Source organism: Notolepis coatsorum, assembly GCF_963971535.1.
Source record: "Notolepis coatsorum genome assembly, chromosome: 6".
Lineage (NCBI taxonomy): Eukaryota > Metazoa > Chordata > Actinopteri > Aulopiformes > Paralepididae > Notolepis > Notolepis coatsorum.
In genome coordinates, this window is record NC_140170.1 from 115,307,274 (window position 1) to 115,322,273 (window position 15,000).

The 15,000-nt window shown below is 48.9% G+C and overlaps 1 protein-coding gene across 1 annotated transcript in view; it reads left to right on the forward strand.

Moving 5' to 3' along the window:
- Window positions 1-15,000, forward strand: part of nckap1l (NCK associated protein 1 like) — a 71,809-nt gene that overhangs the window by 19,210 nt on the left and 37,599 nt on the right. The window contains exons 7-17 of the mRNA XM_084316519.1: window positions 66-203; window positions 2,315-2,363; window positions 10,043-10,199; window positions 11,082-11,138; window positions 11,266-11,362; window positions 12,028-12,137; window positions 12,642-12,774; window positions 13,189-13,270; window positions 13,653-13,711; window positions 14,001-14,146; window positions 14,788-14,920. Of these exons, the coding sequence (XP_084172645.1) occupies window positions 66-203; window positions 2,315-2,363; window positions 10,043-10,199; window positions 11,082-11,138; window positions 11,266-11,362; window positions 12,028-12,137; window positions 12,642-12,774; window positions 13,189-13,270; window positions 13,653-13,711; window positions 14,001-14,146; window positions 14,788-14,920 (1,161 nt within the window). The remainder of the gene's footprint in view (window positions 1-65; window positions 204-2,314; window positions 2,364-10,042; window positions 10,200-11,081; window positions 11,139-11,265; window positions 11,363-12,027; window positions 12,138-12,641; window positions 12,775-13,188; window positions 13,271-13,652; window positions 13,712-14,000; window positions 14,147-14,787; window positions 14,921-15,000) is intronic.

The window sequence follows — 15,000 nt, forward strand, 5'->3', positions numbered from 1 at the left end:
TCTCTCTCCCTCTCTCTCTCTCTCTCTCTCTCTCTCCCTCTCTCTCCCTCTCCCCCTACTCTCAGTCGGTGACAGAGGCGTTGCTGACACTACAGATGGTGTACCCTCGCAGGAACCTGCCAGCTGAGCAGTGGCGCAATGCCCAGCTCCTCAGCCTGCTGAGTGCTCCCGCCTCCCTGCTGGAACCAGCCTGCTGTGATACTGTGAGTCTGTGAGCATAATATACCCTCTCCCATCTCTCATTATCTCCCAGCTATAATACCTCAGGTTATTCCCAGTGATAGTTCAATTCAGTTCAGTTCAGTTCAGTTCAGTTCAGTTCAGTTCAGTTCAGTTCAGTTCAGTTCAGTTCAGTTCAGTTCAGTTCAGTTCAGTTCAGTTCAGTTCAATTCAATTCCATTCCATTTAATAAAATTCAAAAAGTTGTATTGACATGCAAGTTTCAAAAACGAATTTGCCAAAGCACCTTCCCATCCCTTCTCTCTTATCGTAGGACTTAAATATGGCAATTTGACGTGCGTGCGTGCGTGCGTGTGTGTGCGTGTGTGTGTTGTCTGGGTAGTCTGGAATCACAGGATGTTGACTGTGTGTATATAAGCCTCCCATTGGTCAAGAAGGTAGGACTTGAGGTAGGTCAAGTCTCCTCCATTTCAATATTTTGTTTTATTTTACCATTTTCTTCTTAATGGTGTACTTTCAAATGGGAATACCTCCCATAGCACTGACTAATACACCTGGACATTTTACACAATACAGTAATACATGTGTCATTTTGTGAGAGAGAGAGAGAGAGAGAGAGAGAGAGAGAGAGAGAGAGAGAGAGAGAGAGAGAGAGAGAGAGAGAGAGAGAGAGAATGTAGACTTGACATCATAACATGAAGTGGGATTTGAATCTATGAATCAATAATCTATTCTTCTTCAATATTTTATTAGTGTTTGAGACAGCAAGAGAGAGAGAGAGAGAGAGAGAGAGAGAGAGAGAGAGAGAGAGAGAATATATGTAAACTTGACATCACGTGACATCATAACATGAAGTGGGATTTGAATCTATGAATGCATAATCCAAGCAGGCAAGTGAAGAATAGTCACTAACCCACCAGAGTACCTCATCATTAGTCTCCATGGTTCTCTCCCCTGTCCCACTCTCCTCCTCTGTCACTGCAGAAGATATGCATGTACGTATATAAAAAAGATACATGTTTATATGAAGTTTTATACAGCCTGTTTCAGAGCGTATAACACACATCTTACACAGAGCCCATACGGCTCTGGGATGTGTAACAGTCTAAAGATACATTACAATACATCTTTGAGGCTGTGTATACGTCTGGATAAAGGTCATTATATGGATGTTTCTTATAGTTGTTGCTTCTTTCCAGTGATGTTCTTGTCCACTCTATTTCCTCGTCTTGTGTACTTTTGACTCTATGCGACTCTATCTCTATCTACCCTGTGTCCCCCCCCCCGCTCCTCTGTCCTCATTCTCATGGCATCCCCACCCTTTCCTCCTCCTCCTCCACCTCCACCCATCTCACCCCACCACTTTCTCCTCCCATTAAGGTTTATCCTCATTTAACCTCTCCTCCCATCTATCTCAAACTCTGCCCCCTTTTCTTGATCCTCCAATCACAACAGTTGCTTTCCTCGGACAAGCATTGTCTGGGGGCAGAGTTGGGGATACAGTAGGTAATTCAAAGTTATAGAGTCCATTAGAGTTGCTTTGATGTAGCATTATTCTCCCTGCGCCCTGTGGCTTCCCCCGTGTGGGAAATATTGCTCCAGCCAAAGAACATTCATCATACGCACAATGTCACAAAACACTCAAGGCACAGTGTGCTGTATTTGTAAAGTGCACAATTTATAAACAAAATTAGTTTCAGTTGCATGTTGTGTACCGTTTTGGGAGGACTCTGTGTTTCTACAAATATGAAAGAGCTGGTTCCCCTGTGTGTCTGTGCAGTGCACAGTATATATAGCGGTAGCCACTGCAGAAGCTTCCCAAGCGCGTGGCGTCTACTGTAGCCTACCCTGCATTCACTTGATTTTCAAACAATTCCTTTTCGAAGTGGATAAACTGTGCTGCAACAGTGCAGCAAGCATGTAATAAAACGTGACTTCCATGGTGGCTGCATTTGTAGTTTACGGTGTGTGTATCTGTGGATTATTGTACAGTACATGCATATTAGGTGATGTGGATATTGATTATTTACTATCTAACACTTAGAGTAGAGGTATCTTTATGGTAGATATGCCTATAGGATATCTGTAAATATCTGTGTTGGATGGTAGAAGTAATTGAGCTTGATGTTCACAGGTGGCCTGTGAGTACCTGTCAATGGAGACCATGGAACGGTGGATCATCTGTAAGTATCACCATTCCTGTAGGATTCATTTTCCTTAAAATTCCTTTTATACATATTAATGCACTTGATTAAAAGCCCAATTTGGATTTATATCTTGACTAAATCTGAGGTATTCAAACATATTATTCACGAGTTTGAGTTGTAGTTGGAAAAGAAGCTTTCTGTATCTCCAATGTAAACAACACATTTAAAGCATCAAAAAAGGGCCTCTTAAAGGATCACAATCCTACAAGGACATTGTGTTATGGTTTGACACCGACCCCAAACGCAACGACACAAGAGAGTTGGATTCAGAGTTGCCAAATACAAGGGCTTGTTTATTTGGTGACTAGAATAAGTGAAACAGGGAAAGCAGGTCAACAAGAACAGGTACAATGAACAAGGGGCAAAGTTCTGCTGCTCTGCAGCTTCTCCCGGAGGGTAGTCTTGGGAAGCAGGAGCAGACCTCTGTACCGCTCTGCAGACTCTCACGGCGGACCTCTCAGATGTTGTGCAAGACCGAGAGAGGGAGAGAGGGAACGGGTCAGTGACAGAGCAGACTTGAAACGAGCTGGAGGACAGGGTGTTATATTCTTCGTGTTAAACAACACAGTGATGTGCAATATTCCAAAAACAGCCCAAGTGAATATCTTCATGTAAACACACAGTGAGCAAAATCCAAACACCGTCCAAAAGTGAAATACTATCTTCGTGTAAACACACAGTGAGCAAAAATCCAAACACAGTCCAAATGTGAAACAATATCTTCGTGTAAATACACAGTGAGCAAAAATCCAAACACAGTCCGAATGTGAAATAATATCTTCGTGTCAATACACAGTGGGAGGTGGAAGATCCCCAAAATATTATTCCAAATAAGGAACGAGCAAAAACGATAATGGCTGGGTGAGTGACTGTCTGACAAAAAGGTGGTAGACTTCAGTGTAAAGGTTTACACACGAAAATTGGAAATAGGTCAAGACAGTCAATCTAGAAAAACTCACCCAGACGAGCTGCGTAAAGGAACAGGAACAAAGTGGAGGCGAGCGCGCGCCACGGAGCAGGTATCCAAGCGAAGGCTTCTAGGAATTTCCTGGAGAATAGCACAGTGAAACAGAAGCAACGGGGAAAAACATCCAGCGACAAATCAAGACGAACCAACAACTTAGGGTGGGGAAAACGGGGTATAAATAATGAGGGATCGATTGATTGAAAGGCAGTGACAGCTGGGGAATGTGATTGAAAAGCGTGGGGAAGTGAGGGAACCAATCAGCGACGTCTCAGATGACGTCAGCGGGGAGAAACGTGTGAACGAGGGAATTGAAATACTTGACAGAAAAAATGAATGAAAACAAAGCGAGGGTGGTTAAAGGAACAGAACGAGTGAGAAGGCAAGGACAGAAACCTCACAGTACCCCCCCCTCAACGGGAGCCGCCCGGCGACCAGGCCGACCCGGCTCGTCAGGATGGGCCCGATGGAAGTCGGTGATCAAGCCGGGATCCACGATGAGCTGCCGGGAGACCCAGCTACGCTCCTCAGGGCCGTAACCCTCCCAGTCCACCAGGTATTGGAATCCCCGGCCCCGCCGACGAACGCCCATCAACCGGCGGACCTGCCACTGGGGGTGACCATCCACTAGCACAGGAGGCGGTGGATCAGGAGCCGGAGGCATAAGGGGACTGAGGGAGACGGGCTTAACCCGGGAGACATGGAACACGGGGTGGATGTGCATGGATGCAGGAAGCTTCAGGCGCAGGGCCGCCGGACTGAGTACCTTCAGGACCTCGAAAGGACCGACGAAGCGAGGGTTGAGTTTCTTGGCCGAGGACCGTAGCGGGAGGTCCTTCGCGGAGAGCCACACCCTCTGCCCAGGGCGGTAAGTCGGCGCGGGAACCCGGCGCCGGTCGGCACCACGACAGGCGCGCTCAGATGTCCGGAGCAGCGCGGTCCTGGTGATCTCCCAAACGCGACGGCAGCGGTCGAGGTGGACCTGCACGGAGGGAACTGCCACTTCCGTCTCCAGTGCGGGAAAAAGAGGGGGCTGGTAGCCTAGGGAGGCCTCAAAGGGGGAGAGGCCGGTGGCGGAACTGACCATTGAGTTGATCGAGTATTCAACCCAGGGAAGGAAACGACTCCAGGATGCCGGCCTCTCGGCTGCCACACACCGAAGAGCTGACTCCACGCTCTGGTTCATCCTCTCCGTCTGCCCGTTTGTCTGGGGATGGTAGCCGGAGGAGAGACTGACCGTTGCCCCCAATCCCTTGCAGAAAGCCCGCCAAACCTGGGAGGTGAACTGGGGCCCCCGGTCAGAGACGATGTCCTGGGGGAAACCGTGAAGGCGGAACACGTGGTGCGTCAGGAGGTCCGCCGTCTCGGCTGCTGAGGGAAGCTTGGAGAGGGCCACGAGGTGGACCCCCTTGCTGAATCGATCCACCACGGTCAGAAGGCAGGTGTTCCCCTGGGAGGAGGGTAGTCCAGTGACGAAGTCGAGCGCCACATGTGACCACGGACGGCTTGGAACGGGAAGTGGCTGCAAGAGCCCGGAGGGTGCCTGGTGAGAGGCCTTGCTGCGGGCACAGACCGCGCAGGCCAATACGAACTCCTTGACGTCGTTTCGCATGGTGGGCCACCAGAAACGACGAGCTAGGAAGGAGAACGTGCGATGGACGCCTGGGTGGCAGGCGAACCGGCTGGTATGGCCCCACAGCAGTACCTGGGACCGGACAGAGTCAGGGACGAAGAGACGGCTCCTAGGGACGTTGCTTGGAGCACGTTGGAAGCGTAGGGCACGCCTCACCACACCCTCGATGCCCAAGGTGATGGCTCCAACCACTCGGGCCTCCGGGATGATGGGAGATGGGTCCTCAGAGGGTGGAGCCCCCTTGGAGTGCATCCGGGACAGGGAGTCGGCCTTCGTGTTGCGGGAACCGGGGCGGAAGGTCAGCGAGAAGTCGAACCGACTGAGGAAACTGGCCCATCTCGCCTGCCGACCGTTGAGGCGCCTGGAAGCGCGGATGAACGTTAGGTTCTTGTGGTCCGTCCAGATGGTAAAAGGCTCCTCGGCACCCTCTAGCCAATGACGCCACTCCTCCAGAGCCGCCACGACCGCCAGTAGCTCCCGATTGCCGGTGTCGTAGTTCCTCTCGGCGGGGAGGAAGCGACGCGAGTAGAAGGCGCAAGGATGTACCTTCTGGTCGGAAGGAGAACGCTGGGATAGGACTGCGCCCAGGCCAGAATCCGAGGCGTCCACCTCCACGATGAACTGTCTCTTGGGGTCAGGGTGGAGCAGGATAGGAGCGGAAGTGAACCTTCTCTTGAGGGAGCGGAACGCAGCGCATGCCGCTGGGGACCAGTCGAACGGCAGAGCGGGGGAGGTCAGCTTGGTAAGAGGCTCCGCCACTTGGCTGTAGTTCCGGATGAACCTTCGGTAGAAGTTTGCGAACCCGAGGAAACTCTGTAGCTCCTTCCGAGTGGTGGGTTCCGGCCAATCCTCCACAGCCTGGATCTTGCGAGGATCCGCTCGGGTCAAGCCCTTCTCCACGATGAAGCCCAGGTAGTCGACGGAGTTGGAGTGGAAACGGCACTTCTCCGCCTTGACGAAGAGCCGATTGTGGAGGAGGCGCTCCAGCACCCGGCGGACATGCAGGATGTGTTCCTCGAGGGTCCTGGAAAAGATAAGAATGTCGTCCAGGTACACCACCACGAACACCTCCAGCATGTCACGGAGGACATCGTTCATGAGTGCCTGGAATACCGCCGGGGCGTTGGTGAGACCGAACGGCATCACAAGGTACTCATAGTGGCCCCTGGGGGTCTTGAAGGCGGTCTTCCATTCATCGCCCTCACGGATACGGACAAGATGATAGGCACTTCGGAGATCCAGCTTGGTGAAGAACGAGGCCTGGGTCAGTGGCTCGAAGGTGGAGCTCATGAGAGGTAGGGGGTATTTGTTCTTGATGGTGATCTCGTTGAGCTGACGATAGTCGATGCAGGGTCGCAGGTCCCCATCCTTCTTTCCAACAAAGAAGAACCCGGCCGCCACCGGGGAGGAGGAAGGCCGAATGAGTCCTGCTTCCAATGACTCAGAGATGTAGAGATCCATCGCCTTCTTCTCCGGGGCAGTCAGACTGTAGAGGCGGCTGCCGGGAAGGGGAGCCCCTTGGCGGAGGTTGATGGCGCAGTCATAGGGGCGGTGAGGTGGAAGGGACTGAGCCCTGGTCTTACTGAATACCTCCATGAGGTCGTGGTACTCGGGAGGAACGGACGAGGGATCCGGGGGCAACTCACCAGCCGGTCTCCGGGGCGGGGGACAAGACGCCGCCTGTAGACAGCGGGCGTGACAGGAGGAGCTCCAGCCCCTGATGGTACCGGAGGCCCAGGCGATGTGGGGCTCGTGCAGCGCGAGCCAGGGCCTACCCAGGACCACCGGGACAAGGGGGGATTGGGTAATGAGGAACTGGATCCTCTCTACGTGGTTCCCAGCAATGGTCAGCAAGACTGGGCCGGTCCGTTGGGAGATGTCGGCCAGGCGGTGTTGGTCCAACGAAAAGATCTCCAAGGGCCTCACAAGGGCCTCAAGAGGTATGTTGGCTTGGGTGGCAAACTCGAAGTCGAGGAAGTTCTCGTCTGCCCCAGAGTCGATGAGGGCCTCCACCGTGGCACGTTGGTCCCCCCAGGCCAGGGTGACGCTCAACAGATGGTCAGGTGGTGCGCGGCGCTGGGAATGGGAAAAACGGCTCACCAGGATTTCCCGGGGTCTTGGTGAGCCCGATCTTTTGGCCGGGTAGGGCAGTCGGCGATACGGTGTCCCGCACCTCCGCAGTAGAGGCAGAGACCGGACCTGAGCCTTGCCTGACGCTCCGCCTGGCTCAGATGAGAGCGTCCCAGCTGCATGGGTTCCTCCTCGCGCACCGGACGGGGAAGCCTGTTACCCACAGTAGTGTTGGGGACGGGGCGTCCAGGAGTCCGGGGTGCTTCAGGAGGTGACAGTCGGGCCCTCTCGCGCCTTCTCTCCAGGAGGCGTCCGTCAATACGGATGACAAGGCTAAACAGCTCCTCGAGGGAGTCGGGCACCTCCCTGGTAGCGAGCTGGTCCCGAACTGCGTCACTGAGCCCCCTTATGAAGGTTAGGCGAAGAGCAGGTTCGTTCCATCCGCTCTCCACCGCCGCCAGTCGAAACTCCATGACATAGTCCGTCACCCTGCTGCTCCCTTGCCGGAAGGTCCCCAACCGGGCTCCAGGGTCCAGACCTCGGGCTGGATGGTGGAACACTCTGCGGAGCTCCGCCACGAAGTCTGGGTAGGAGAACAAAAAATCTGCTTCCATTGCCCAGGAGGAAGTGACCCACTGGGCAGCATGGCCTGAAAGTAGATTATAAAAGCCACTCGGGACCCCTGAGCAGAAAAACGGCTTGGCTGATGACGGAAAACCAACTCACATTGCATGATGAATGTGGCACACTCCTCGGGATTACCGTCAAACAGCCGTGGGACGGAGAGAAGGGGTTCCCGAGGTGCGAGATCTGCTGGGGCTGCGGGGAATGTTCCTGAAGGGTGTGAAAGATGAAAAGTATTAACGGCGTCGCCCAGCGAGTCAAGCTGGGCGAGAATCTCGGACTGTTGTCCCGCCATAGCGGCCATTGAACCCTGCATAGGCAGGACCTGGTCCCTGAGGTTCTGCACCGCAGCCGCAGCCCGCTCAAGTTGGAGACCGTGATCCCTGGTCAACTCGACTTGAAATGCAAGTGCGGTTCTGACCCCCTCTGTGTCGGCTGGGGTCGTCATGGTTGGTTCGTAATGTTATGGTTTGACACCGACCCCAAACGCAACGACACAAGAGAGTTGGATTCAGAGTTGCCAAATACAAGGGCTTGTTTATTTGGTGACTAGAATAAGTGAAACAGGGAAAGCAGGTCAACAAGAACAGGTACAATGAACAAGGGGCAAAGTTCTGCTGCTCTGCAGCTTCTCCCGGAGGGTAGTCTTGGGAAGCAGGAGCAGACCTCTGTACCGCTCTGCAGACTCTCACGGCGGACCTCTCAGATGTTGTGCAAGACCGAGAGAGGGAGAGAGGGAACGGGTCAGTGACAGAGCAGACTTGAAACGAGCTGGAGGACAGGGTGTTATATTCTTCGTGTTAAACAACACAGTGATGTGCAATATTCCAAAAACAGCCCAAGTGAATATCTTCATGTAAACACACAGTGAGCAAAATCCAAACACCGTCCAAAAGTGAAATACTATCTTCGTGTAAACACACAGTGAGCAAAAATCCAAACACAGTCCAAATGTGAAACAATATCTTCGTGTAAATACACAGTGAGCAAAAATCCAAACACAGTCCGAATGTGAAATAATATCTTCGTGTCAATACACAGTGGGAGGTGGAAGATCCCCAAAATATTATTCCAAATAAGGAACGAGCAAAAACGATAATGGCTGGGTGAGTGACTGTCTGACAAAAAGGTGGTAGACTTCAGTGTAAAGGTTTACACACGAAAATCGGAAATAGGTCAAGACAGTCAATCTAGAAAAACTCACCCAGACGAGCTGCGTAAAGGAACAGGAACAAAGTGGAGGCGAGCGCGCGCCACGGAGCAGGTATCCAAGCGAAGGCTTCTAGGAATTTCCTGGAGAATAGCACAGTGAAACAGAAGCAACGGGGAAAAACATCCAGCGACAAATCAAGACGAACCAACAACTTAGGGTGGGGAAAACGGGGTATAAATAATGAGGGATCGATTGATTGAAAGGCAGTGACAGCTGGGGAATGTGATTGAAAAGCGTGGGGAAGTGAGGGAACCAATCAGCGACGTCTCAGATGACGTCAGCGGGGAGAAACGTGTGAACGAGGGAATTGAAATACTTGACAGAAAAAATGAATGAAAACAAAGCGAGGGTGGTTAAAGGAACAGAACGAGTGAGAAGGCAAGGACAGAAACCTCACACATTGTTGATGCAGCTACAGTACACACACGCACGCACGCACGCACGCACGCACGCACGCACGCACGCACGCACGCACGCACGCACGCACGCACGCACGCACACACACACACACACACACACACACACACACACACACACACACACACACACACACACACACACACACACACACACACACACACACATTGCATACATGTACAGAACTTTACATAAAATATTCCGACCAACCGGCTTAAAAACTACATGTTGACAGAATCCGGCTATAGGGCGACAATAATGTGGTCAAGAGGCATGGTTTCTATCTTTAGCCTTTAAGCGGCGTGGTTTATTCATTCACATGGTATGAGCAGCAGCACATGAGTTATCCTCTTACTGAGAGGCTGGTGGAGAAAGAGGTAGAGGGGGAGGAGACATCTCTATTTATACTCGCCACCTGGTGGTATCTTGAGTGGCTCCGCCTAGAGCGCCCTCTAGTGGAAACAGTTATATATGCAGTTAGACAGTTACTAACAATCCTACATAGAACCTCTAACTTCAACACTATACTTCAAACAGACAGAGAAATGATTGACATTCTACTCTGAGTAACTTATATTCCTCTCCTCTCCTTGTCACGTGTAGCATATACTGAGCCCCCCTCAAACACTGCTAGCAATAGAAACCAGGGAGTGTGAATATGGTAAATTCTGGTCTTCAATGACGAGGAAGGAGGTTTTATTCTAGATACATTAGAGTCGCTGTTCCCTCTACAGTTGGCTTCCTGCTGTGCCACACCAGCCTGAGCAGCAGCCAGTCGTCTCAGGAGCTGTGGAAGATGGCGCTGCGCAGCGGCCTCCACCTCACCCTCATCAGGAACCAGGTGCTCAACATACACAAGGTCTCCGAGGAGCTCTTCGACACGTTCAAAGGGTATGACACAGTGCAGTGCAGTATCCATACTGAGGCCAATGTATTTAAAAGTAAAACGTTTAAATTAATAATAAGAGGGGTATTTAGGAGGTTGTTTTCCCTCATATTTTTCCCTAAATGTGATACAGTAGCTGATTAATTAGAGGGATTCATTCATTTGTACTAAGAAGCGCAAGGCGCTCGGCACTAGCGCAGGAGATGCTGGGTTCAAGCCCAGCTCTCTGCGTTGCTTCCGGCTTGGCTGGTCGTTCATACTAATACAATTGGCAGTATTAGGGGGTGGGAAAGCCGGTGGGTGGGGATCGGACATTGTGGACAGCGACTCCTACAGGTCGGTTGGTGCGCCTGTACAGCAGAATCAGGAAGTATCGGGGGCAGCGTGAGCCTCCCACGCGTTACTCCTCGCCACTGAGAGATCACGCTGTGTAGGTGAAAAGATGCGACGGCTGCCTCCTCGTGTACCGGAGGGGACACGTGATGCAAGGCTTCGTCCACATTGCAGTCGACCAGTGGGAGGCATAGTCTAACAACGTTCGAGACAGGGGAGGGAATAATTGGATAATAAGAAATTGGGATGGGAGAAAAATAGAAAATGGGGAGAAAAAGTAGATAAAAAAAGAAGGGTGAGGTCATCCTCCCTTTTGCCCCTTTTAACCATCCCCAGAAAGTACTGCAAGGTGTTGATACAGTAGGTCCCTTTCATCTTTAACTCTGAATTTTAAACTGTAAAACTGATAATATGTCAGGACCTCTAATGACATTGTGTGTGAATACAGACCCAGATATGGAACGCTAATGTTTAGAAATACTGATAATGTATTTATACTATAGCTCTGATTTATTGGTGTAGCTGTAAAAGTTTGTTTTACATTTTTGCATCAGATATGGAAAGCGAGTCGCCGAAATCAAGGAATGTCGAGAGCATGCCATAGCCAACTGGTGAGTCTGCTGGAGTCTACCGGGCGGAATATCAACAACAACAGTGTAAAATATTAATTGTTGTACATTTCACCTTGAAAGAGATCATTGAACAAAGTATTGTCTATTTCATCCATGTATATTCAAGTGGGGCTATGCACAGAGAGAGGAGACAGTACCTGAGAGGAGCGCTGAAGGAGTTGTATCAAGTGCTTGAGGATGAACCTGGACTTCTGGGACCCAAGGTAGATGACTAGCATCACTGCTTGTTAAAGTAGCCGGCTATTTTAGATTACTGTAAACCATTCAAGTGTAAGACAATATTTATTTGCATAAGATGCTGGGAAAGTATTTGGTTGATCTTTAACTTTCTGTAGTGTGATAGTGAAAGGGTTATCCCTTTAAAGTGTGGTAGTGAGAAAATCTGTGCAGAATGCAGTATGGCACCCTCTGTTTAATCACTGTTGCTCAGCTACTTGTGGTTTATCTAATTAATGTACAGTATTAGACAGACTTTTCACTCTGAACTTTAATGGTCTGCGCTACTGATATGTGGGTGGACAACATGTGACGTGGCCAAAAAATATTTTTACATGACTTCTGAAGCTTACATTTGCCAAACTTCTTATATTTTGAGTTACAGTATGGGCAAAAAAAATAACAATTCAAACTGATAAGGGGCATTATGTGAATATAACCACAGTTTTAAAACATTTAAATCTGGATTGTATCTTTAATCTCACATTGAAAAGAAAAGTTCCGGAAATTCCTTTTGGATGAGAATGTTGTTGATTTTCATCCTTTTAGTCATCATTTTACAGAAGAACAAAGCATCTACTTAGTTTAGTTCTACTTCCTCTCCAAACATTCCTCTTTCCTCTCTGTTCTGCGTGCCAATCATCCCCCCCAGGCCCTGTTCATCTTCATGGCTCTGTCGTTTTCCCGTGACGAGGTTCTGTGGCTCATCAGACACTCTGAGAACGTCCCCAAGACCAAGACTCCGGAGGACTATGTGGACAAGTAAGTCGCAGGAGGTCACAGGAGGAGAGAACACAGGCCTCTGTTAGACCTGTAAGACCTGTTAAAACTGTAAGACCAAGCATCCCAGCAGCTTTTAGTCATTCCATGTCAGTCAAATTACACACAAATCTGACATCCGGCTGTTTGAGTTTCATCGCTTGAAGGAGAGAAACAAGAGTAAGACTATATGACTAAGATCCCAGAGGAGTACGTCAGCAAGTACGTCATTGCAGATCACAGGAGGAGAGGGAACAGGCCTCCGTCTGCCAGCTGTATAATCAGGCATCTCAGGAGTCGGTAGTCATGCTGTGTCGTAGTGCCATCTCTGCAATCTCAGTATTTCAGACTTCAGATCTGCCTTCTTCTTTTCAACCCTTATCATCATGCCAGTACAGAACAGTATGCACAGTGATAGCATAGTCCTCCAACCCTGCATAATGTTCTGCTTTAGTGTAGGATTTTCCAAACGGAGAACGTAACAAATGTGTATATGTACTTCTCCAGTAAGATGGCGGAGCTGATGTTTTACATGGAAAAGCTAAGAGGTCTGATGAGCAAACATAGCCATGTGTTACAGCGCTACCATGTCCAATACCTGGCACAGTATGATGCCCTGGTACTGAATGACATAATACAGGTACTAGTACATGTCTGTTTACACAAGTGTGTGCGCGCATGTGTGTATGAATATATGCATGCATGGGTTTGTGAGTGTGTGAGCGAATGAATGAACAAACTAAAAAACAAACTAACTACCTACATATATAAATTGTTTAACAAACTTCAGTTTGCAAAAGATCAACATGCACATGATTTGTACTGTATGCTAAACTCAAACATGGCATGAAGCCAACATATTCAACTGCTCCACCACACTGTTTGACCTTATAAAGCTCTTGAAATGTTGACAGTACTTAAAACAGTCTCAATAAATGCTGTGTTTAGTGTGTAATTGAGTGTGCCAGGGCTCTGTTTTCCATTTCATAGTGACTTCGGTCCGGCCGACTCTATTTCCTGTAATAGGGTTAACTGCTTATTCTGACCCCTGTAGAACATGCACGTCTGTCCAGAGGAGGAGTCCATCTTGATGTCTTCATTTGTCTCAACTCTGTCTGCACTCTCTATCAAACAAGGTGAAGCAACAACCTAAAAACTCTACAGCTTGGATATATGAATCATCCATCAGTATGCCATCTGTCCATCCATCCATCCATCCATCCATCCATCCATCCATCCATCCATCCATCCATCCATCCATCCATCCATCCATCCATCCATCCATCCATCCATCCATCCATCCATCCATCCATCCATCCATCCATCCATCCATCCATCCATCCATCCATCCATCCATCCATCCACCCATCCATCCATCCATCCATCCATCCATCCACCCATCCATCCACCCATCCATCCACTAAATTAAATTCTACTCTATGACTTAATCAAACATATTTCATGAATCTCTTTGTAACATGACAGCTTATCTTATTATCTTTGTATTTCTTATTCCAGTGGAAAGCAAAGAGGAGTTTGATTTCAGAGCACTTAGACTGGACTGGCTCAGATTACAGGTATTGAATTTACATCTGTCTTATACATCTTGTCCCAGGATCAATGATAGATTAACTGTTATTATAAAAAAAAAATAATAATAATAAAGTTAAATCTAGACATTTTGACTGTCACCACCATACCATCTGTATTTGTCCCCATTCAGTCCCATTTTATAATTTACTGGTCATTTAAGATACAAAAAATAAAATAAAATAAAAAGTTTGGGTGAAGTCATTCTCATCTCAGCGTGTGAATGACTGGATGCCTCTTTGTTGTGTTTTTTGTGTGCCCCTCCTTCTCCTCCAGGCCTACACTAGTGTGAACAAGGCTCCTCTTCCACTGAAGGACTATCCTGACCTGGCCAAGGTGATGAACATGGCCCAGTTCCACACCAGGATGGTGGACAATGTGGAGGAGTTGCTGAGGGAAACATCCGAGCTCTCTATACTCTGGTCAGCTCTGTTCTGTTCTGTTCTGTTCTGTTCTGTTCCGTTCTGTTCTGCTCTGTTCTGCTCTGTTCTGTTCTGTTCTGTTCTGTTCTGTTCTGTTCTGTTCTGTTCTGTTCTGTTCTGTTCTGTTCTGCTCTGCTCTGCTCTGCTCTGTTCTGCTCTGCTCTGTTCTGCACTGTTCTGTTCTATTCTGTTCTGTTCTGTTCTGTTCTGTTCTGTTCTGTTCTGTTCTGTTCTGTTCCGTTCTGTTCTGCTCTGTTCTTTTCTGTTCTGTTCTGTTCTGTTCTGTTCTGTTCTGTTCTGTTCTGTTCTTTTCTTTTCTTTTCTTTTCTTTTCTTTTCTTTTCTTTTCTTTTCTTTTCTTTTCTTTTCTTTTCTTTTCTTTTCTTTTCTTTTCTTTTCTTTTCTTTTCTGTTCTGTACTGTTCTGTTCTGTTCTCTTCTCTATTCTATTGTATTACAGTATTGGTAATCAAGCACAACATTCGTTGTAGACCATTTGTGACGTTGCTGCAAATCCCCCTCCATACCTCGTACCTCTGACACTGTGCACTTGACTAGACAACTAAAGACGATCTGAGTTTAAGTATCACAGCCATTAAAACCATCTCATGTCTTGTCTGTTGGCCTACATTTCTATCTGCAGTTTCTACCCACGTGTATTTGAGAAGATGTTTGCCCTGGGCAGTGAGGAGGAGACCATGCAGCGCTACCTGATTGCCTTCCCTCTGGTCAGCTCACACTTCAGCCTCTGTGGCCACCAGCTCTGTCCAGAAGAGGTCAGTATGGAGACACACACTGAGGGAGATGTATTAGCTGGAGAAGGGTGAAGGTGTCCAGCATGGTTAGGAGGATCAAT